This window comes from Lindgomyces ingoldianus (assembly GCF_010093535.1).
Source record: "Lindgomyces ingoldianus strain ATCC 200398 unplaced genomic scaffold BDR25scaffold_9, whole genome shotgun sequence".
NCBI lineage: Eukaryota > Fungi > Ascomycota > Dothideomycetes > Pleosporales > Lindgomycetaceae > Lindgomyces > Lindgomyces ingoldianus.
The window spans coordinates 806,889-828,627 of record NW_022985170.1 but is presented as its reverse complement, the minus strand read 5'-3'; the positions used below and the strand labels follow the sequence as shown (position 1 = coordinate 828,627).

Below are 21,739 nucleotides of genomic sequence, written 5' to 3'. Positions count from 1 at the left end.
ATTGTGAGGATGCGTAGAAAATGAGATAAGTTGAGAGCACAATCGAAACGTCTAATTATTCTTCATCATTGGTAAAGACACTCCTATTTACTACGCCCTCCTCGGCAATGACGAACAGATTCTTACACGCTATCCTGCTCATTTGGATCTTTTGGTACTATTTCCATTGACGTTGAATACGTTTGATCGTACGCAGAGTCAGAAGAGTCCCTATTTGGCGTACGATGTGGAAATCGAGGTCCTCTAAAAATGACGTCGCGCTGTTCCAAGATGGTAATTTTCGAACCTAGGTAAGGGTGCTCTTTTATCCACTCTAGAGTCTGCCACAGACACATTTGGGAGCTGGTGTTACTATAATAACATTTGAGCGGCTTCATTTTGTGATTCCTCAAATTTATCACCATCAACAGGGATCGGAGTCCTCAAGCGCGACCACCTTCGAGGCAAGCGATTCACGATCTCCATGATAATCTAGATCCAGCTAATACCACGGTATTAGCTTTTCTCTGATGACTGGCGCAAAGCTGGTGTCGATGTGCTTTAAGTTCCCAACAGATAGGGGGTGGTCAGAAGGAGGCCAAAGAAAAGCTGCATAAAGTACGAAAGCTGCTTAGCATGATCATATTATGTATCCTCGGTTAGTAGTTTCCACATGCTGTTGTATAGCTCGCTGAGCTTGACTTGAAGGTCATTTCCTCGTTCAAAAACCATATCTCAATCGTCGTACTTAATCAGCCCATTCCGGGTCATGGCATGTCACTGATCTAGAGTAAAGATTTTCCGAACCTGATATATTCCGAAAAGGTATCACTGTGTTGTCTTCAGTCCTGATAAGCTACTTTAACGTCCATACCCTGCAACTTTGCGTTATGTATTCACTTAAACATAGCTTATTGGGAAGAACAATGGTATTGTGCAGGGAATTCTTCTCAGAAAACTCAAAACTAGCGAGTAATCTCTAAATTTTCTCATATTCGAGTTCGTAGAATTGGTCTTTTTGGAAATTTGCAAACCGAACGTCGACATGGCCCCCAATTTCAGCTTCCGTAGTGGCCGTCATTCCACGTCCCCTCGAGGCCTGAATCGAAGAGATGACTTGTCGTGCTTGATTCGGTGGCTATGGAAGATTGCATGGCTTTAAAATTATTTTTTTTACACAAAGTTACCTAGACTGGTAGTGCTAGCCGCCAACTGAGAAGCAAAAATCCTGAGCCCTCTGATCAAGTATTGTGGGGTGCTTCCTATCAAGTTCACTGACCTGCTCTCTGAAAACCGTTTAAGCTAATTAAAAACCTGAGAAGTTATTAAAGCTACCTAAATTTCAACGAGAATAGATGCTTACATATTGCTTTAGAAGCTTTCCAACCACTCACGCAGCTGGCCTATCATTCTTCGACCCCCAAATTGATATGTTAACCCCCTAAGTATCAACTTTAGCCTCGATTCCTGCGCGTATGATTGATATTTGAACAATGTTGTATTGAGATTGTTGGAGATCGTAAGGAGTGTATTCGCCAGAAAGAGAAGCTCGAGGCGGGTGAGATTGTTTGCTTGTGCCAGGGGCCACCGGATTACTGCTTAACAAGAAAGATCACGGATTTCCGCTGGAGGCGGCAACGACCGAAGCTTTGAATTTGTCAGAGAACGCTTGTAAGCGCTTGCAATGCTTGCTAGTATTCACGGCTAGCGAACTGTTATTGAAGATTTGTTTGTAAACATTAACTGCTTGACAACTGAATTGTATCAATTGAGCAACATTGCAAGCAAGCAGAAGAGCAGCTAAAGAATCCATCTCGGATTGTGTTCGCCGAAAATGGATTTCTGGTAAAGCAGGTATGGCTAGGCTGAGGATGAATAACGGAGCTGGTGTCTGCCGTCAATCGTACGAGTTGGATCTAGCTGCGTCTTGTATTCTATTTGCGATGGACATCAATAGTGTATCCATGGCAATAGAACACTTCGACGACCATGGGTGAGAGAAAAGTGGTAGAGCTAAAGAGGGACTACGAGATAGAATTTAGAGTTGCTCAGCGCAAATTGTCCTGCTGGCGCTTTCACGGCAAACGAGTCTGTGAGTTGGCCGTCTGGTGACGAGGCTGTATCCGTCCTGCAGTGCTTGATTTCTACGCTTTTGGAGGAAAAGCCATATCTGGTGGTGCACACACCCATGGCTGTGGAAGATGTTAAGAGCAAAGGAAGCAGAGGTCATGGAGATATGATAATGCATTGATGCTCGGCTACCTAAGCAAACCGATCTAGGGCAGGGTTTTAAACGCTACACCGCACCTACCACGGCCGTACTCTCATACTATTAAAAGCTCTTAGTAATTAGCGGTACGTATGATTAGGTAGTAGAATAAATATTAGCCTTTTCTTACCTTTTAAGCTTACCTTTTCAGGTCTAGCACTCGCCAACTCCCAGGCTGTCCACCAAGGAATACTAAGCCAGCCATTGCCGCTACAAAATATCGTGTAGAGTAATTTTGTAGAGCTCACTAAGGAAGTTCTAACAGTACCGGAATCATTCAAATCCGTTGATGTTTAACAGAGCTTTGAGGCTCGGAAGATAGGATGCTAAGGAAGCCCCTGGATGGAAAGATACATCACTTAATGAGGCTCTTAAAACTCAGCCTCTCTCTACTATCGTAAATCTATCAAGCCCTTAAACCCCATTGGGAAGCCTCCTGTAAATCCTACAACTTTGCTATATACTATAATTTAGTAATATGCCTGACTAAAGAGTAAGGTAGGTGCTAACATGGTTTACGACCTGGAAGTGAAAGGTGGGCGCAAAACCCGAATCCTATATAATAATGAACGCGTTACATTCGGCAGAACATACCAGAAGGGAAGTAGTGCTAGGACTAGAAAGGGTGATGCAGAAACTGATGGTATTCTGGATAGAGGACTCTGATGGTTGAGTTACTAGGAATCGCGTCCAATCTATTGTAACCTACCAGCTTAATTCTACAAACAGATATGTTCTAGATGGCCATGTCTGGATAACCTCTTCCTAACTCTTTCTGCACATTTCCCTCAGTTTTTTGTTGACTTGAGGGTAGTGACTGGCTTGACCTCAGCGGAGATCGGTTTACTCTGACAATCCTGTGCGGCCTTCTTAGCTAAATGGTAAAAACAAATCTATTGGTAGTCAAACTTCGAAGTTCTTCTCTCTGCTAGTAGACATCAATGAATTGCATTCCTCTAAACGACCCAAACGCTAACACATCCAAAATTTCCCATGCCCTTCCTCCATCTACCTCCGATGCACCAACCGCCCCCTCACCCAAACGCTCTTGGTATTCCTGTCATCCCCACTGTAAACCCATTTATTCACCCTATCTTCGGCCGTCTCAAACCCAAACAAATCCACATTCCCCGCAAACCTGCCTTCCTGCTCCCCTCCCTCCTTCACGGCCCCAAGGCAAATGTGCTGCGCATCCCACTCCATGCCAACATCAAACCCTCCGACTTTCCCATCTAGTCCAACGACCTGTGCGCCACCGCGGGTGGCGAGGTATAGCACCTCTTCCGTGGAGAGCTTTGCATCGTCTGCAGTGTTCATGGCGACGAAGCGCGAGACCCAGATCGCCTGACGGCATTCCTCAAGGATGGAGGGAGAGAAGCCACCGGAAACGTCAGTGCCGAGTCCGACTGTCAGGCCCACATCGAGCAGCTGTCGTACTGGTGCACATCCGGATGTTAAGGCGGTGTTGGAGGCAGGGCAGTGGGAGATCTTTGTCCCGCTTTGCTTGAGCGTTTGGACTTCTTCGGCGGAGAGATGGACGGCGTGTGCGAGTATGGTCTTGGGGGTTAGCAGGCCAGCTGTGTCGTAGACATCTGTGTAACTCTTTGATTCGGGAAATAACTCCCTGACTAGCTGGACCTCGGGCTTATTTTCGGATATGTGGGTTTGAATAGATGTGCCTGTTTCTTTCGCTAGCTGCCCTAGGCCGGCGAGGCATTCTGCTGTACAGGATGGTGCGAAGCGAGGTGTTATTATCGGCTTCACGATATCTCCAGATGGATCTATGGACCGGATGTAGTCGATAGACGCTTTTGAATCTTTAACAGCGTCACTGACACTTGCGTCTCGGTAGTACTCCGGACTCATCATGTTCATACAAACCCGGCCTACGAGTGCTCTTTGTCCTCTTTTCAGGCAGATGTCGGCGAGTAGATTGGTTGTGGGGACATGGATGGTGGCGTAGTATGCACATGTCGTGGTTCCGTGGGAAAGGGTACGGGAGACGAAGTTTGAGTAGACAGTAGCGGCTTTGGACAGCGAGGAGAGTGAAGATTCCATGGGGAAAGTGTATGTTTCTAGCCAGGATAGGAGAGTCGTTTTGCCAAAGAGTCCGGTATTGGGGTGTTGAGAGGCATGTGTGTGGGTATCTGGACCAATTTTTTCAGCACGGATTCATGACCACGCTAGGAGGAATTGAAATCTATTGGGAGTAGTAGGGGGTGGGACAGAAGAGGGACTAAACTGGGAGGCCATATGAATTCCAAGCTCATAGAATGAAAATTAACATACCGATGAACCCAGGGAAGAAAAACCCGCTCTCCCCACTTTGCAAAACCTCTGCATCGTTCCAACCATCGTACTTCTTTATTACATCCTCAATCTCTTCTACTTCTCGCTCAATAAAAGCGATAACGCCAGCCTCATCAACGCCAATAGCACCCTTGGCACAGATATCGAGTTCCGAGAGCGACCTGCAATGAGCAAAAGTCCCGCAATAGATCGTTTTACCTATGGGCACCGAGGCAGCCATACCCAACCGAGCTCCCAAGCGTGCAGGTCAGACAATCCGAGAACCCGGATCGATAGCCTAAGGATCGGAAACACAGGATTATGCGTGTAAGACTTAAAATTAAACAAAACGCCAAGATTCAAACCCCCAACGTCTTTCTATTCCTGATATTCGAAAAAGACTGCTTGATATCGTCTGTGTGGGGCCTTGCAGCTCTTTATCTACAAAACCCGTTGGTGATGGAGGGGTCAGGTTTGTGGCTTGAGGCGGTTTAAAAGCGATGAGGCCTTGGCGATTCATACGGAAGAGGCTAACGCATGTCAAGGTTGGGTAGGTGGTGCAGGCGGTTTGCGCCGGCCTCCGTGAGCCGATGGGTTGGTACCAGATTCGAATTATGCATGGGAAGTGGGATTGGGGTTAGAGTTTGTTATTTGTGAGTAAAGAGGTTGGGTGCAGGTTCATTGTTCTACAATTTGAGGTTAGAACGTGCTTGCTGTGACAAAGGGATACATGGCAAATACGGCTGGTGCTGTGCGTATGTAACAATATTCTAGGTCCGATTACAGAGTTGAAAGATAGCACTGGTCTATTCACACTACTTTTCATACTAGCGAAACTAGTCCATGATCAATAGCCAGCCTCCCAAGGGCTTCCTTTCCTCTTTCCTTAAAAGCGCCGCCACACCATGACCGGAACTCCGAACAAGGTATACAGCATGTGAAGATTATAGACTGTAATCATGTATGCCCATAGGCCCCTGATCATTATAATCAGGCCTGGTCATATATCCCTTACTCTGGCCTTGATCCACGACAAATATGACTTTTGCTGCGACTTGAGCACCCAGAAATGCGCTTTCATCAAACCCAACATCTTTCCACTCCGGGAAATATTCCGGCGGTTTGACAAATTTGATACTTGTGGGTGTTTGGCCGTGCGACGAGTGTTGATTGTGGCTGGACATGCCTGGCATACCTAGGGGGTTAGAACCCGGTGGCATGAGGTGTGGGTTTTGTGCTGTGGTAGCAGCGAGAAGGAGAGGATTGACTTGGCTGGGACCGCCATGAGGCCCGAGCTGTGGTTGTGGGGTGTTGGCTCCGGTGCCAGCAGGAGTAGAGATATTAGAAGGGATTTCGGAAGTGAAGATGGTGGCGGACGAGGGGGATATTAGATATTTAGTTTGGAGTGTTACCATGAGCGCCTCTTTGAAGCCTGTTTTGGTGTTAGCTAACTATTACGGATGGACCTGTTTCCTCAACTGACCTCGCAACCTTGATCCGTTGCCGCAGATGATCAAGGAGTCCCAAAGCTCGCTTCGCTTGTTGACCTCATCTACGGAAGAGATAGTCCGATGTATCGCGTCTGCAATCTTTTCTAGAATTCCACCGCTGTCTGCTTGGAATCGCTCTACTCCGACTTCGATCTCTCGACGAATAGGGCCGGTACGGGAAGACGACGAAGCCATGTCTGCAGAACCACTAGCATCAATTGCAGATCTTGGTTCCCCGTCTACATCGTCCTGGCCCTTCTTTTGGGGGCCCTCGTCCAGTGCAGCCTGTGCTTCTGCCATACCCTTGCTTCCCAGATTCATGTTCTTCAAAGTGTCCAGCAGAAAGTGGTCTTCATACATGAAGGTTGCTTTTTCTCGTTTTGCATTTGGGAGCCTGATAGGTCGAGCTGGTTGTACTGCAGCTTCAAGACCCTTTTTTTTGGCTGCCGCCTTCTCCTCTTTCTCTTTCTCTTTCCGGGCCAGATACTCGCTCATCTTGCCTCCTGCGACGATGCTGGCTACGTCAAGGACCCCCTCACTCTCGTCTCCATTGCCGTCGTCCCCAACTTCGGTGTCCGCTCCTGGGCCTCGAGGGACGTTCCCTATGGCGGAAGCGGCTGCAGGCCCGGACCCAGGCGCTCCGGTAGACGCGGCCGCGGCGGGGTTTGTGATCCTGTCTAGGCCATTAGATTCTCCAGTTCCCGGCAGTGGCGTCCCCGGGGGCAACAGTTCGCAAATTGGGCTCTTCTTGAGCTGCTCGCACATATCCCGCGTCAGCCCTCTAGATTTGAGCTTTGCAAGAAGGCCGTTTGTAAGGGCCTCGCCACCACACTCGGGCAATGCAATGACTCTGCCTTGTATATGTGGTATAAACTCGCTAACGGCCGTGACGTCCACCTTGTCTCTTCCAACATCGACGACTGTGGAGGTATGGACGCCATACGCCCAACTTGTAGCCAGCGCCGAGTCCATGAGACCGAATGCAGGCGTCTTGAATTTCTCGAAGAAGAACTGGGTCAGCCTCTCATGCTCCCGTGGTGCCCAGGCAGGTTGTGCTATGAGGAGAATGGGGGTGTGGAAGGGGGGATTCATGGTATTGTAGACGTGGGTGACGAGGGCGAAGAAACACGGCCAGTTGACGATCCTGCCCTGCTGGATAGGCCAGACCGCGCCTTCCTCTGACACACGATCCTCCTCGTACACAATGTCGTCGTCATCGCGGTTTGCGGGGTTCAGGACAGCTCCTTGGGCATCATGGGCCGGCGCGGACATCTCGGGCTTGTCTGAGCGCCGGCGCACTTTGTAGGGCTCCCATTCTCCCTCCTTCTCGGCTGGGAACATGCGCGACCGCACGCGTATGCGGGCAGGTGTGAAAGACTCGGGCAGGCCGAGCTGCGCGACCGTCGTCTCTGAGCCTGGCGCGATGATCTGCGAGGGGGGGGGAGGTTGTTAGCGGGCGCGGCGGAGTGAACGAGGGGGTCACGTGGAGCATACGATTATCTGTTCATCTTTGAACGGCGGCATGGTGGGCCAATGGGTGCAGCGAGCGGAGGCGCGTTGGGGAAGCTCTGGAGTGAAGGGCGAGGCACGCAGCTTCCTGGAGAGGTTTGCCAAGCTTTCATGCCTGCCCTTTGTTGGTGTCTGCCCCTGCCGTCACAAGCCAGTTTTCAGAAGCTTCATGGGTTAATTATGTCACCCGCGCCGCAACACACAACACTCACACCATGCGAGTCGGCTCCCTCTTTCTCTCTTCGCACACCTTGGGCTATCTGGAGGAGGGTCCGCCTTGAGCTGCGCGTGAGCACGTTGCTTTCATCAACATCCGCCTCTCTTGCGCCATGGCAACCCTCAACGTGGTTGCTCCATTGGCCGGCACCACCTCCGTTGCAATAGCGAGGTCATCTGGTGCTGTAGAAGGCCCAGTTTCGGCTTTGAACGCCGCTGAGCTATCCTCCCCGTCCACCTTCTGGCTTCTCGCTCGCGTCATGCTCGCCATTTTGCGTGTTATTCCTGGGCTTCTTTACTGGGCCATAACTTTTACCACCATCACGCTGCCCACATGGCTCTTCACCCTCTTTTCCATGAGCCTGACGTTCACTATGAACTTCACCACCTTGTAAGAGCTATAGCTGCGGCTTGCAGCACTCATTCTGACGGCTGTAGAATGTTAATTATCATCCTGTTCGTCTCCACAACCAGCTACCTCGTGAGATACCGCTTCATGACTATGTACACCCGCTTGCCCCCCGATCCCCCGCGCGATGAGCCCCAGGTCGAGGTCTTTCCCGACACGCAAGAAGGGGACTCTAAGCGCGGGCTTTCCAATTATCTGGACGAGTTCTTGAGCGCCATTAAGGTGTTTGGATATCTGGAACGTCCGGTCTTCCACGAGCTTACACGGACCATGCAAACGCGGAAGTTGATTGCCGGAGAGACGCTGCTGCTGGAGGAAGAGAAGGGCTTCTGCTTGGTTGTGGACGGAATGGTCCAAATTTTCGTCAAGTCGAACCGAGACGGTCCTGATTCAGATGACGAAGGCAATTCAAGGAGTTCCTCTGGGGACGACGGTGGGCGTCACGGTCATAGCCAGGGCTACCAGCTGCTCACCGAGGTGAAGAATGGAGCCCCGATGTCTTCGCTATTCTCAATTCTCTCGCTATTTACGGAGGATGTTAAACTCCGCCATGAAGATGAAGAAGACACTTCAAGAGCATCTAGCACCCACCAAGGTCATAGGAGATCGTCAAAACAAACTGTGGTGCGAACAGGCAACTATGGTTTGGAAGACTCGACCCCAGCAAGTCCAACGCAAACACCCCAAACCCCGCCCCCAAATGGCTTGCGAGACCGACGGGCTTCCAACCTGGCTAGCCCTACTGCTGGAGGCCGACTCCCGAGTGTACCGCCCCTAACGTTGGACATCAATGGCGTTACAGATAGTCCCAAACCGCCACAGCCGCGAAAGCCCCGGTCCAGATCAAGGAAGCCCAAATCTGCTCATCCAGATATTGTTGCAAGAGCTACCGTCGATACAACTATCGCTATCATTCCAGCCACTGCCTTCCGTCGCTTGACTCGTGTGTACCCAAAAGCTACAGCCCACATTGTTCAGGTTATTCTAACCCGACTACAACGAGTCACTCTTGCGACTGGCCATGCTTACCTTGGCCTTACGAGTGAGGTTCTCCGTACGGAAAAATTGATGAACAAGTACACAACGTATGACTTACCTGGCTTCCTGCGTGACTCGGCCTTGGAGAGGCTGAAGGAAAAATTCACCAAGGAAAGAGAGCGCATTGGGCCTGAAGAAGGTATGAAGGGTATTGCGTTACATAATCCAGGGGCAGGACGCCGCCGGAGATCTAGTGCCTCCCTTCGGAAAGGGGCAGCCGCACATGCTCGGCTCGCAGCCGCACGTGGTACTTCCATGGATGCGAGTACCGAGACGCTGGTTCGGATGGCCTCTCCAGAACGTACCCACAGTGAACGTACCGACCACAATGAGCGGGTCAGTGCAGGGGACTTGTTGATAAATACCCATATATCTCGAGCAGGCAGCCGGCAAGGACGATACAGCTTCTCCCAGCCTTATCAACAAGAGAACCGTCGCGACTCCCGGACTCTTCTCGATTCTGGTTCTCCAAATCCCTTTGCTTCTCCACTAGGGCGTCCAGCAGCTCTCCATCGCCAAGAATCTGTAGATGAAGCGACCATCTTTCGAGAGTCCGTACTTGACTGCATGTTCAAGGCGATTGGGTTGACGAACATGGAGAACCCCGTTACGAAGCCAGTGTCGGTTGAGCAATCTCCACGCCTGGTCTCTTTTGACGCAAAACGCCAAAAGGCGATATTTACTAATGCCTTTGGCTTTATCGATCCATATGAAGCGTCGCGTGATGGAGATACTGAGTCAATAGTCTCAGCATCTGGTCTCTCAAATCTCAGTGTGAGCGGCCATCATAACATTCTTGAAGAGATAGTCAACGACGTCGAGATTGTTTTCTTCCCTAAGGGCGCCGTCCTCGTCGAGCAAGGGGAGAGGAATCCCGGGCTTTATTACGTTATCGATGGATTCCTCGATGTTAGTGTGCCTGTGGAGGAAGACCAACAAGCGCCGAATGTACTTGGCACTCTCCCAGCTACACCTGGTATGGCTGAGTCGGAGCTCTTCGGTGGCCCACTGAAGCGGACAATGACAAACTCTTCGATGGGACGTGCTGCGGATGGCGGGAAAAAGAAAAGGTCCAGGAAGAGTCTATTCCTAACAAAGCCTGGCGGTCTTGCTGGATATTTGGGTACCGTTTCCTCCTACAGATCTTTCATTGATGTTACTGCAAAGACCGACGTCTACGTTGGATTCTTGCCCAGGGCCTCCATCGAAAGGATAGTTGATCGATATCCGGTCGTGCTTCTGACGATGGCAAAGCGGCTGACGACACTCCTCCCCCGCCTCATTTTGCACATCGACTTCGCTTTAGAGTGGGTCCAAGTGAACGCTGGACAAATCATTTACAACCAGGGAGATGAGAGCGATGCGATATACATTGTCCTTAATGGTCGTTTACGTGCGATTCGAGATGGTGAAAATAATGGGATGAAAGTCATCGGTGAATATGGTCAAGGGGACAGCGTTGGCGAACTCGAAGTCCTTACTGAATCCGCTCGTCCTGGTTCTCTCCATGCCATCCGAGATACGGAACTTGCCAAATTTCCAAAGACGCTCTTCAACAGTCTCGCATTAGAGCATCCTGGTATTACTATTAAGATATCGAAGATTATTGCTTCCCGCATGAGAGCATTGACTGACGATCCCCTCCACAAACAAACTAAGGAACGAAGCTCAAAAGCAACCCGCAGCAATGTGTCTTCTACGGTGAACCTTCGCACTGTCGCTATTCTTCCGGTTACGGCTGGGATTCCAGTAGTAGAATTCGCGGGTCGGCTGATGAATGCATTGAATCAGATCGGAACGCCCAACAGTGTGGTGTCTCTGAACCAAGCCGCTATTCTAAACCATCTGGGGCGGCACGCATTCAATCGTATGGGAAAGCTTAAATTATCACAGTATCTAGCCGACCTAGAGGAGAAATATGGCTTAGTACTCTACGTTGCTGATACGACAGTCAAGTCACCGTGGACACAGACTTGCATTAGTCAAGCCGACTGCATTCTTTTAGTGGGGCTAGCAGAAGGCTCACCTAACATTGGAGAGTATGAGCGGTTCCTTCTGACCACCAAAACCACAGCCCGTAAAGAGCTTGTCATTCTGCACTCGGAAAGATTCTGCCAGCCTGGCCTAACTCGACAATGGTTGCGGAATCGCCCTTGGGTAAATGGTAGCCACCACCACATTCAGATGTCTTTCCGCACGACCCCCGAACCTGTCCATCCGGCTGGACGTCGTTTTGGGAGCGCCCTCAAGCAACGAGTACAGGTGTTGCAAGCTGAGATCCAAAAATATACCTCAAGGAAGGTCCGACAAACACCCCTCTACTCTGCAGAAACGCCATTCAAAGGAGACTTTCACCGACTGGCGAGGCGTCTTTGTGGCAAGTCGGTAGGACTTGTTCTCGGAGGAGGAGGCGCTCGAGGCATTTCACAGATTGGCATCATCCGTGCCCTCGAGGAAGCGGGAATTCCTATTGATATAGTGGGCGGGACGTCTATTGGAGCGTTTATTGGCGCACTCTATGCCTGGGATGCAGATGTCGTGCCAATGTACGGAAGGGCTAAGAAGTTCGCTGGTCGCATGGGAAGCATGTGGAGATTTGCTCTTGACCTCACATATCCCTCGTAAGTTTATCAATCTTGTTTCTAATACACAAAGCTAACTTTTGTAGCGCATCATATACCACTGGCCACGAATTCAATCGAGGCATCTTCAAGACATTCGGGAATTCGCAGATGGAGGACTTTTGGCTCGAATTTTACTGTAACACAACTAACATCAGCAGAAGCCGGTCAGAAATCCACACTAGCGGCTACGTTTGGAGGTACGTGCGAGCGTCCATGTCTCTTGCTGGTCTGCTTCCACCTCTCTGCGACAATGGGAGCATGCTCTTAGACGGAGGATACATTGACAATCTCACGGTCGCCCACATGAAAAGCCTGGGTGCAGACGTAATCTTCGCAGTCGACGTAGGGAGCCTTGACGACACCACACCGCAGTCATTCGGCGACTCCCTTTCGGGTTTCTGGGCGATCCTCAATCGTTGGAACCCCTTTTCATCCTATACCAACCCACCAACGCTCTCTGAAATTCAGTCGCGGCTCGCATATGTGTCCAGCTACGATGCTCTTGAGCGGGCCAAGAACACGCCCGGATGCAGATATATGCGTCCGCCCATTGACCCCTACGGCACGCTTGACTTTGCAAAGTTCGAGGAAATCTACCAGGTCGGCTATGAGTACGGCCGGGAGTTTCTTGGTCAGCTGAGGGAGCAAGGAGTGCTCCCAGTTACGGAAGAAACAGAGAAGGAGAAGAACCTCAGGCGCACCATGGCGCCGCGACGGGCGAGCATATAGATTCTGAATTGAAGCCGTTGCTGGGCGTTCAGGACCCGTTACATAATGTGGAACGACGATGGTGAATGTGGCTGTTGGTGGCGGGGCATGATTGGCGGGCGGGCGGAGCTAATCCATTTCATCATCAAACGCTCCAACTCGCCGTATGGCCCGTGCTCCGAGCTTATCAACGCGCCGAGCTACAAAAGTTCGGAAATTCACGGTTCGCGAATGGCGGCGAGAGGGAAACCTCCCCAGTTCTTCACTGTGACTCGTGTCTTTGCGCACACCACCTCCAAAAACCTCAGTTCCCCCAAGCTACCTCTTTTCCAATTGTTTGTTTTACATTCTAGTTGGCCCTCATCCACATCCTTGATACCGACAAGCTCGCAATTCCTCTTGAATTCCGCAAGTGGCAATTGCCGACATAAGCCATTATCGAATAAATTCCTGTCCACATCACTCACCCCACTGCTGCTCACAGCGATACTGGCCGCCAAAAAGACGATACTCGGCCCGTCAGGGCTGCTCTGTGTGCCCCATTGACATATAAGAGCGTCAAAAAATGCAGAGCACATGGCTCAGAGCGGCCAGCTCTGCCGGACGGGCCATTCGTTCTACTCAGCTTAGCCAATTGCCTCGTTCACACCAACTGAGACGGCTCCAGAACTTTCCTGTCTCACGTGGTCTCCTCCCACTGTTCTCAAGGCGAGCATTTTACTCCACCTCCGCAAATGATGTCCTGGAAGTCGAGCCGAACCCAAACGAGCCTATTAAGGCGTACGAACCCCTTGACACTTTCCCGCGCCGTCATATTGGCCCGTCTGCGGCTTCAGTAGAGCAAATGCTCAAAGTGCTTGACCCTCCAGTCAAGACTCTAGATGATTTTGTGAAACAGGTCATTCCACCGAACATTCTCTCGTCCAAGCCGCTTAAAATCCAGTCCACGGTCCGCAGTTTCCCGCCTCATTTCTCAGAGCATGGTGTGCCTGAAAGCAAGCTTAACTTCGCCGTCGGTAGAATGATGGAAAACAACCACAAGAATATAAATTTTATGGGTTGCGGGTACTATGGCACACACGTCCCTGCCGTAATTCAGAGAAATGTGCTGGAGAATCCAGCATGGTACACGAGCTATACGCCATACCAGCCAGAAATAAGCCAAGGCAGACTGGAGTCCCTGCTCAACTTTCAGACCATGGTATCCGACCTAACGTCACTCCCAATCGCAAATGCCTCAGTTCTCGACGAGCCCACCGCTGCGGCCGAAGCTATGACACTCTCCCTCGGTGCATTGCCTCTTTCTCGACAGAAGCGCACAAACAAGACATATCTTGTGTCTAACATGTGCCACCCCCATACAATTGCTGTTCTCCACTCGCGCGCCGAAGGATTTGGTATCACGATTGAAGTCGATGACGTTTTGGCGGATGGTTGCAAAAGAGTTGAGGAACTTGGTGACGATCTGGTTGGCGTCTTAGTCCAATATCCTGACACCGAAGGAGGAGTGGAAGACTTCCGTGGCTTATCCGAGAAAGTGCATAAGCACGGTGCGAGTTTGAGTGTAGCTACAGATCTTCTAGCTCTGACCGTTCTAACTCCGCCTGGTGAGTTTGGCGCCGATGTCGCTTTTGGGAGTTCCCAACGCTTTGGCGTGCCTATGGGTTACGGTGGGCCGCACGCTGCCTTCTTTGCGTGTACCGAACAATACAAGCGGAAGATTCCCGGGCGGCTGATTGGTCTCTCCAAAGATCGACTTGGAGATCCCGCAGCAAGGCTCGCACTACAGACTCGAGAGCAACATATTCGCCGCGAGAAGGCGACGAGCAACATTTGTACAGCCCAGGCTTTACTGGCAAACATGAGTGCATTCTATGCCATTTATCACGGTCCAAATGGCCTCACAAATATTGCAAGAAGCGTCATTGCCAAGGCTAGGCACATTCAAGACGCTATTATTCAATTGGGATATCGAACTGGCCAACGGGGGCGACTAGACAATGCACCTGTCAATTTCGATACGATTGTGGTCAACACCAGCGACAAGACGGTGGAATTGCTTCAAAGAATGGAAACATATTCAATACAAGTACGACAATTCGACCAAAATCATATCGGCATTACAGTTGACGAAACTACGACCACCCGTGAAGCACGCCTTCTCCTAGAAGCCTTTGGGTGGAAGGGAAGCTCTAAAATTTTGGATCAACTGCTAGTGGAACTAAAACCTCCCCCTGTTCCGTTTAGAAGATCGAGCCCGTTTCTCACCCATCCGGTCTTTAATTCCCACCATTCCGAAACTGAACTCTTACGATACATTCACCATCTGCAATCCAAAGACCTCTCACTCGTTCATTCGATGATACCGCTAGGATCTTGCACAATGAAATTGAACGCCACAACGGAGATGGCGCCACTGTCCTTGGCTGCAGTGTCGGAAATGCACCCATTTACGCCGGCTAGCAAAGCCAAAGGGTACACGATGCTTATACAACAATTAGAGGAAGATTTAGCAAGCATAACTGGCTTCCACTCAGTCTCAGTGCAACCTAACTCTGGCGCCCAAGGCGAGTTCGCTGGATTACGAGTAATTCGAAAGTACCAGGAACAGCAGTCAGAGAAGAAGCGAGATATCTGCTTGATACCGGTTTCAGCCCACGGAACCAATCCGGCAAGTGCAGCTATGGCTGGAATGCGGGTTGTTCCCATCAAATGCGACACGGCTACCGGAAACTTAGACATTGAGGACCTGAAAGCCAAGTGCAAAAGACACAGTGAAGAGCTCAGTGCCATCATGATCACCTACCCCAGTACCTTTGGCATATTCGAGCCTAAGATTAAGGAAGTGTGCGAGCTCATCCACCAACACGGAGGCCAAGTGTACATGGATGGAGCGAACATGAACGCACAGATTGGGCTTTGCTCTCCAGGGGAGATTGGAGCCGATGTATGTCACCTCAACCTGCATAAAACATTCTGCATACCACACGGAGGAGGCGGGCCTGGTGTCGGACCCATTGGAGTGAAAGAGCATCTTGCCCCTTTCTTACCAGGTCACCTGTATGCTAACGTGGGAGGTCAAAACGCAATTCCCCCTATCAGCGGGGCTCCGTGGGGAAGCGCAAGCCTGCTGCCTATCAGCTGGGCATATATCAAGATGATGGGCTCAGTCGGACTAACACAAGCCACCAAAGTCGGCCTCCTAAACGCCAACTATATCCTCTCCCGCCTCCGACCGCACTACCCCATACTCTACACTAATGAAAATGGCCGCTGCGCCCACGAATTCATTCTCGATGTCCGAAGATTCAAAGAGACGGCTGGCATCGAAGCTATTGACGTTGCCAAGCGCCTCCAGGACTACGGATTTCATGCCCCCACGATGTCATGGCCTGTCGCCAACACGCTTATGATTGAACCTACTGAGTCGGAGAGTAAGGAGGAGCTCGATCGTTTCTGTGATGCGCTGATATCAATCCGGAAAGAGATCGAGGCGGTGGAGAAGGGTGAGCAACCGAAGGAAGGAAACGTGTTGAAGATGGCGCCGCATTCACAAAAGGATTTGATAGTTGGGGGGTGGGATCGTCCGTATAGTCGAGAGAAGGCGGCGTATCCGTTGCCGTATCTCAAGGAGAAGAAGTTCTGGCCCTCGGTCACAAGATTAGATGATGGTTAGTACTCATTCCTCTCTTGAGCTCGCTCATTGCGTGCATGCTGCTGCCCATAGATGGCAAACTAATCTTTGTCCAGCTTACGGCGATACGAATCTCTTCTGTACTTGTGCACCTGTCGAGAGTCTTGAGGACTTGACAGGTGAAGCTGCTCCCACCTCCACATAATTTATTCTCTACGTGGGTGGGCAAAGCAACTTGAGCAGCCCAAAAGTGGCAACGGCAGCATTAGGCGTTTGGCATTTCTTTTCAACAGCAAGCCAGCCAGCGAGGGAGTTTCTAGGTGAGAGTAGGTCGGATTTAATTCAACAAGCAAGCAAGCACATGGGAGGGGTTTTCTGGACATAACCGATCTATATAGGCGGATGATATTAGCATAGATTTCCATTTTTCTCACGAGATTCAACACGATGAGGGAAACAGTAGGATGCAAGCAAAGTGCGGGAATTAATGGAGAGTACTGTAAGCATGCACGTTGGGGTAACACCAATGTCTCGTATTTTGAATGAAGACCTGCATGTAAACTCGGGTTCCGTGGTGATACGTGATACGACAGGTGGTGCCATTCGATGGACGGTCCCGTACCAGGGAGGTCAATTGGTCGGCCACATTTTGAGCCAAGTCACGGAGCAGAGAAATGAGGTCACCGATGCCGGCTTGGCGTCCGTAGGCGGCGCGCATGCACCTTACCAATCAGGAAGGAGCCTTGGAAACGCCAACCAACGCCATTTTGCGGGGGAGGCTCAAACGCCCGTTCAAACAAGCAACTTTCGAAAAACTTCGCCGCTAGGCGTGCCATTGATGTCACTGCAGAACATCACCGTGGAGAGATAATAGCAGCAAAACAAAGGACCTACAGCTACACAAGTACCGGGGTGCGGAAGCAGGGAATGCGAGCAGAATGATTGACAAACCAGTTGACTAGCGGGGTAAAGACAGATGACGGGTTCCCGGCCTTGGGGATCGACAGTTGGATGATGGATCCTGATTTGTGGAGCGTGGTCCTGGGCTTCTACATACATAAGGTTCCTGGTTCGTCGCGATGTATAGAGGAAGTTGGTAGATCTGCATGTTCATCTGTCTTTGTCTTGCTTTCTGCTGAGAACTTCTGGCTTAATTTGAGAGTGTCGAAGAGGCCTGGCTGACGAGACGTGGATGGTTTGTACATGACCAAGGTCGTTTCTTGGAATCTCTAAGAAGGTATGTATGTGCATGGCTATTTAGGACCTCCCTGCTCATGTTTACTGGTCGGGAGATTATGCTAGTTGTTCCAGCATTATGCTAGTTGTGCCAGCATTATGCTCTTTCCTTTTAGTGTAGCCGTTGACGATTGCATGCTTAGGGCGTTCTTTCAAATTCTACAAAGATCAGGCAACGACAAGGTACGCTCGTATCTACACCTCAAAACTGAGGTTCTCCGGCCAACCAACCCCCTAGCTAGCCCTCTGGACACCCTATCCCTAAAACCGTCACTAAACATGGAGCGTAAAATATGGATATACTCTTTATTCCTTTGGGTCACTGGTGTATTGGCTATTAGTTACGAAACTCGATTTCAAGGCGTTTCTTGGGATGATGACAATTGGCACCTCACTACGCAGAAATTGTTTCAAGGACACTACCAAAATCGATTGTCCCTATCGAATGGTTATTTGGGAATCAATCTTGCGGCCACTGGCCCCTTTTTCGAAGTCGACACTCCGGTAAATGACGATGGAATCAATGGCTGGCCGCTCTTCAACCGACGACAAACCTTTGCGACGATTGCCGGGTTCTACAACGAACAGCCCCGGACAAACGGATCCAACTATCCCTGGCTATACCAGTTCGGCGGTGAAAGCACAATCGCTGGCATTCCACACTGGGCGGGACTGGTGGTGGAGGCGAATGGCGCGATTCTAAATGCTTCAGTCAATCCCGACGAACTAGAAGGTTTCTCGTCGACCCTCGATGTCGGTGCTGCGGTTCTCAGCTGGAGCTACACATGGAAACCCGGAGGCGAGGGCGATATCAGGATTGAATACAGCGTATTTCTCCACAAGCTCTACGTCAACCAGGCTGTGGTCCAGCTCAAGCTTACAACGAGCCGGGATATGGAAGTCACGGTTTATGATGTGCTGGAGGGAGATTGTGCCGTCAGGAGCGAGTTCGCTGATAAGGGATACGAGACGGATACTCCAACTATTTGGTCGGCGGTGAGGCCTAGTGGCATTAGCAATGTCACAGGCTATATCTACTCTACACTCAAGGGGAACGAGTGTGTCGATTTGGAGACTCGGGCTCACGTTCCCGACGGGCGTTTTGGACGCAATCAATCTTCAATCGCACAGTCCGTCAGGCTCAGTCTAGTTGCTGGCCAGACTGCTGAGGTGGAGAAATACATTGGAATAGCTTCATCCGATGCGTTCGTGGATCCAAAGGGTGTCGCCAGCAATGCTTCAAGTACAGGGGCGTCGAATGGCTTTGTGAAGCTCCTACACACACACATCCAGGAATGGAACACCATTCTGCCGCAGAATTCAGTCGACAGCTACTATCTTCCAAACGGTTCCCTTCCCAATATTGCGAATATTTTGGAGAAGCAAATCACTGCAGTAACCAACCCCTTCTACATCCTCCAAAACACTATCGGACCCAACGCCGTCGCGGCAGCTGGGAATAATGCTCGTCTCGATATTTACAGCATTCCTGTTTGCGGTTTAGGATCTGATTGCTATGCCGGACTCATTTTTTGGGATGCTGAAGTCTGGATGGCGCCTGGCTTGCAAGTCTCCCACCCAAACGCCACGAATCAAATCGTAAAATACCGGGTTGAGAAATATACACAGGCCCAAGAGAATGTAAATGGGGCTTTTGCTTCTTCGCAAAATCGGACTGGCAAGTTTAGTGCTGGTGGGGCTGTATACCCTTGGACCAGCGGCCGATTTGGCAACTGCACAGGCACTGGGCCATGTTTCGACTACGAGTACCACATCAACGGAGACATCGGCCTCTCGTTTTACAACCAGTACGCGGTGTCCGGAGATGGAGCGTATTTCAAGGAGAAGCTGCTTCCTATTCACAACTCCATAGCGCACTTCTTCAGCGAACTTTTAACGTTCAACGAAAGCTCTGGATTCTATGTCCTCACTAATGCCACCGATCCCGACGAATATGCCAACAATGTAGACAACGCTGGCTTCACAACCGCCCTCATCCAAAATCATCTCAATCGGGCTAATGCGCTCAACCGATGGTTTGGAGAACCGGTGAACGAGTCCTGGGCAGAGAAGGCAGAGAAGATACGTCTCCCCGTCAACGAGGAAGCGCAAATTATCCTTGAATACAGCACGATGAATGGTTCTATCTCAGTGAAGCAGGCAGATGTCATCCTCATTGACGATCTTTTGGACTATGAGAGCCCGTATAGTTTAGGAGATCTCGACTATTACGCTGCTAAGCAGTCCACCAACGGTCCAGGTATGACCTATGGTGTGTTCAGCATTGTCGCCAATGAGATTTCACCTTCTGGCTGCTCAAGTTACTCGTACGACCTATACGGTAGCCAGCCATATGCTCGAGAGCCTTGGTTCCAATTTTCTGAACAGATCTTCGATACGTACGAGGTTAATGGAGGAACACATCCTGCGTTTCCCTTCCTCACTGGCATGGGAGGCGCAAATCGTGTTGCTGTGTTTGGATACTTGGGTCTCCGTCTCTTCATTGATAGACTCGATATCGATCCCTCTCTTCCTCCGCAAATTCCGTACCTCAATTATCGAAACATCTATTGGCAAGGCCATGGTATAAATGTAACGTCTAACACCACGCACACTACCCTCGAGCGTCTTCCCGCAGAAGAATTCACTCTACCAACCGCAAACAAGACCTTTTCCACGCAACCGATCCCGGTCACCTTAGGTACACGACCGGGGAAATTCTCCTTAGGCGAAAAGCCTCTAGTTGTCGAGAACCGGTTAATTGGTCAGACCGACACAGTCGCTGGCAACATCCTCCAATGTAAACAGCGCGTCACATCCAGCTCCCAATACATCCCAGGCCAATTCCCACTTGCCGCTATCGACGGCGCGACATCTACAAAATGGCAACCTGCCTCTCAAGCCGAGACCGCCATCCTCTCCGTCGACGTCGGACCACCTTACTACCCCATCAAAGAAGTCCGGTTAGACTGGGGTACCACACCTCCGAACGCATTCTCAGTCTTTTTCTCAAATTCCTCAGGCCTGAGCTTCCACATCTCCGACCTTATGGCGGATCCCAGTGAAGTGGTGAATGTGACGTGGTCCCAGAAAGTCGCACTCTCACAACCATATATTCCGGAACATGCGTTTGTTATCGAACCGTATATAGGCAATCAGACGAATATTGTGTTGGACGCCCCAGTCTGGAGCGGCAAATTTGCGCATTTGTTGGTCCAGGGGAATCAGAATAATGGATCGAAGGAAGCGCCTGGTGCGACGGTTGCCGAGTGGAGTGTTGTTAGGGAGGGTAGTGGGAATTTGCGGATGAGGGAGGTGGAGAAAAGACAGGGTAGGACAGAATGGAGGAGGGATTGGGGGCTGTGAGGGGTATGAGTGTGAGGGGATGGCTAGAGGGCACGATGCTTTTCTTTCTTTGTAGATATTGTTTGGGCTGGGAGTGGACTAGTGGTGCTGCACTGTCATTGTAGGGCTTTTGGATATAAAAGGGTATCCTATTTATTGAGATCAAAATCTAGCAAGATGCCGTGATGTTCCTATCCAATTGGAAAGGGGTTCGATGGGGCTGGTAGGGTGCTGAGCATATGCAACCGCATTTACTTCCCTATTCTGAGCACTGTAGTGTAGGACAATAAGATAGCTTTCGTGATATATGTATAGTGTAATATTACACAGTTCCCGCAATCCTTTCTGCTCATAACAAGAACGTAGTGGGGCCCATGATGCTCTTCTAAATTAGGCAGAGTACTCTAGTAATGCTAACGATACACTACCAGAATAATTCATTTTAGTATTGCTGCTTTCTTCCTTGCATTGCCTCCTATTAGGGTTTTATTCGAAGTAATTCCCTACAAAGGTTTTGACAATGTTTGTAATCTTGTGGGTTTCCTACCCATACGCAACAATCCCATGCTCTACTCTAGCTATTTCAAAAACTCTTCTAGAAGGTCTCCAACTCCTTCACCTCCCTCTGCTACCTCTATATTGTACACCATAACTCCATGCCGCGCTACTATTTCTACGATAACAGCCATGTGGAGGCCCCGGTAGTGGCGGCCTCTAGGTCTAAATATCACCGCCCCCTCAAAACCTTTCCTTCATCTGCACTAACTTTCTCACAGCGTCAAGACTTCAAACTCACCACCTGAACTTGAATTGCCCTGTCTCCTCTGTGCTCCTCACTATGTCGTCTTCGTGTCGGTTCACCCTGGCTTACCGTCCCGCGCAGAATCTGCAACACGCAGCTTTTGCCACTGAAGACGTTACCGAGAATGAGAGCTGGCTTACACTGGGTTTCCGGACTACCCTACCGTCACAATCTAGGCGTTCGGCCCAGTC

The 21,739-nt window shown here is 50.3% G+C and overlaps 5 protein-coding genes across 5 annotated transcripts; 3 read left to right on the top strand and 2 right to left on the bottom strand.

Annotated features, from left to right (window-relative positions):
• Positions 1-3,152: 3,152 nt before the first annotated feature.
• BDR25DRAFT_282774 (guanine deaminase) lies at positions 3,153-4,983 on the bottom strand. Its single transcript, XM_033687994.1, has 2 exons — positions 4,538-4,983; positions 3,153-4,395 (listed from the first exon to the last, which is right to left on the bottom strand). Exons 1-2 carry the CDS (start codon positions 4,776-4,778, stop codon positions 3,257-3,259), a joined length of 1,380 nt encoding a protein of 459 aa, XP_033550160.1. The 5' UTR covers positions 4,779-4,983; the 3' UTR covers positions 3,153-3,256.
• Positions 4,984-5,378: 395 nt separating this feature from the next.
• BDR25DRAFT_332922 (uncharacterized protein) lies at positions 5,379-7,661 on the bottom strand. Its single transcript, XM_033692793.1, has 3 exons — positions 7,522-7,661; positions 6,021-7,455; positions 5,379-5,969 (listed from the first exon to the last, which is right to left on the bottom strand). The coding sequence occupies exons 1-3, from the start codon at positions 7,549-7,551 to the stop codon at positions 5,482-5,484; spliced, it is 1,953 nt and encodes a 650-aa protein (XP_033550159.1). The 5' UTR covers positions 7,552-7,661; the 3' UTR covers positions 5,379-5,481.
• A 204-nt stretch (positions 7,662-7,865) lies between these two features.
• Positions 7,866-12,552, top strand: BDR25DRAFT_218391 (patatin-like serine hydrolase; the record flags this gene model as incomplete). The annotated part of the gene is made up of 3 exons (XM_033684931.1): positions 7,866-8,143; positions 8,191-11,820; positions 11,868-12,552. The coding sequence occupies 3 exons, from the start codon at positions 7,866-7,868 to the stop codon at positions 12,550-12,552; spliced, it is 4,593 nt and encodes a 1,530-aa protein (XP_033550158.1).
• A 272-nt stretch (positions 12,553-12,824) lies between these two features.
• BDR25DRAFT_130751 (glycine dehydrogenase) lies at positions 12,825-16,472 on the top strand. The gene is made up of 2 exons (XM_033683837.1): positions 12,825-16,202; positions 16,282-16,472. The coding sequence occupies exons 1-2, from the start codon at positions 13,097-13,099 to the stop codon at positions 16,368-16,370; spliced, it is 3,195 nt and encodes a 1,064-aa protein (XP_033550157.1). The 5' UTR covers positions 12,825-13,096; the 3' UTR covers positions 16,371-16,472.
• Positions 16,473-17,500: 1,028 nt separating this feature from the next.
• BDR25DRAFT_387467 (uncharacterized protein) lies at positions 17,501-20,906 on the top strand (the record flags this gene model as incomplete). Its single annotated transcript, XM_033698061.1, has 5 exons — positions 17,501-17,592; positions 17,743-19,875; positions 19,912-19,993; positions 20,027-20,693; positions 20,872-20,906. The coding sequence occupies 5 exons, from the start codon at positions 17,501-17,503 to the stop codon at positions 20,904-20,906; spliced, it is 3,009 nt and encodes a 1,002-aa protein (XP_033550156.1).
• Between the last annotated feature and the right edge of the window lie 833 nt (positions 20,907-21,739).